Below are 1959 nucleotides of genomic sequence, written 5' to 3' on the forward strand. Positions count from 1 at the left end.
ACTCACACTTTGGTACTATAGTCCCAAATAATTAAGGTGGTCCACGATGAGACTAGTTTGTCCTGTTCTGTCCTGTCTATAAGACACAGTCCTATCCCGTGCAGTTTTATCCTACATTCCAAATGAAGCCTAAAAGAAGAGGAGGAAGAAAACAATTTTGAGTCCTAGATGCGTTTGTTTAAGAGAAAACTCAAGTCTCAAAACTAATTCTGGACATAATTAGTAGCATAATTAATTCTGCCACTAGAACTTAAATTCAATAATTTTGAGCATAATATTAACAAAACTATAAGAAAATTTACATTGCATTCTTCATTTAGCAATGTACAAATACGTATAGACACCCCCAGAAGAAGGAGAAACTAGAAACTGAGATGTTCTTTCCCATACTTCTTCACTCTAAATTTCAGAGAACTCTTCTTGCAGTCGAAACTTCTGCTGCCTGGCAATGAAAGCCTCAACCTTGCTGCGAAACTCCTCATTACTCATGCCATCTTCAGGGTACACACTCTCTGTCAATCCCTCACCAGGCTCAACAGTTTTCTTGAATTTTTCTGTCTCCGACCGCCTCAATAAACGCCGTGAATTCTTGCAAATCTGACGTTCTAAATTCTCCGATTGACTCCTCGAATAGTTCTTGATTTCCAGAGGAGCATGATTTTTCTCAGAAACTACACCATCCTCAGCTGTGCTCTGCTTGGCCTGGTATTCAATGCCATATTGGCGAATACTCTGATTCTTTTCGCTGTTCTGAACAAACTCCTCATAAAGATCACCTCGTGAATGCTCTGAGCTTGAGTCTTTACCCGAAAACTTGCCAGACTTGGCGAACAGAATGATGACTATGACATTTCCAATGACAAACACAAAGCGAGGACTGACCAGAAAGCCAGAGATGTCTTTGAAGTAGCAGCCAGAATTCTTGACAGCATGAGGGAGATGAAGAGAGAGCCTGGAAACCAAAACCAGAACAACAAACACTTCGATTAATCGAAACAGGTTTGCTACCTTTCTAAGCTGGCGATACCTCAGGATGGCGTTGGTCTTCTCAGCTTTAATGTCATAAAAATTGATTGAATCCATTTTTGATGGGGTCTGAGAAAAATCAATGAAAAATCCTAAAAAGGGTTTTGATGATATTGTGAGATTTTGTGTTTCTCACTCGAAAAATAATCGAATTTTGCCCACCATGTCTCTGACCAGAGCAAGCAGAGGCACTACTATCAGAGTAGTAGGTTTTGTTAGGATTTTGATTATTGGAAGCATCAAAATAGAGAAAACAGAGGAAACAGAGTATACTCGCTGACCTCTGTTTTAGACACGAGATGAAGTGAATTATGTGGGTTGCTTTGTGAATTCTGTGGGATGGGGTTTGTAGACTTGTAGTTGTTGTTGAACCGTTTACATGGTGCAGGCTTTGTATTTATAGGCTATGAAATATAGAACTTTTTCTTTTTTCAAATTTTTAGGACAAATATCTTTTTCTTTATCCTATATTCCATTCATTTATTACTTTATTTCAAATTTGCAAGTTGAGGTTTTATCCAAGGCACCATTATACTAAGCCTATCCTGCTGCATGATTTTGTGGAATATGGCATACTAGGATATAAAAGGGGACCAAAAATATTGACAATAAAAAGATGAAAATATAAATATATGACTAGAAACTTTTTTCTTTTCTATATTTTCTTCAATCGAATAAATGAATTGAATTACCTACCTTTCTGTTTGCCTCAAAATCTCATTTCCATTCAAACACTTTCCCTCATCCTCCTCCATAAGTGGAATTTTTTTTTGCTCAGTCACATGTCAACTTGTTAATTAACATGATGAATTATTTTTTCTTAGATATTTAACATATTATATTATACTGCAAATTTAGACATAACTATATCTAATCAATGATTTCGATTTACAGTTGAACTTAGTATTAATTTTTAGACTTTCTAAAAAAAAG

General features: G+C 36.1%; 1 protein-coding gene across 1 annotated transcript; it reads right to left on the reverse strand.

The window, feature by feature from the left end:
• Nucleotides 1-252: 252 nt before the first annotated feature.
• Nucleotides 253-1371, reverse strand: LOC147276982 (uncharacterized). The gene has a single exon (XM_086254952.1). The coding sequence runs from the start codon at nucleotides 1081-1083 to the stop codon at nucleotides 400-402; it is 684 nt and encodes a 227-aa protein (XP_086111078.1). The 5' UTR covers nucleotides 1084-1371; the 3' UTR covers nucleotides 253-399.
• Nucleotides 1372-1959: the final 588 nt, after the last annotated feature.

This window comes from Dryas octopetala, chromosome 8 (assembly GCF_963921425.1).
Source record: "Dryas octopetala chromosome 8, drDryOcto1.1, whole genome shotgun sequence".
Taxonomy (NCBI): Eukaryota; Viridiplantae; Streptophyta; class Magnoliopsida; order Rosales; family Rosaceae; genus Dryas; species Dryas octopetala.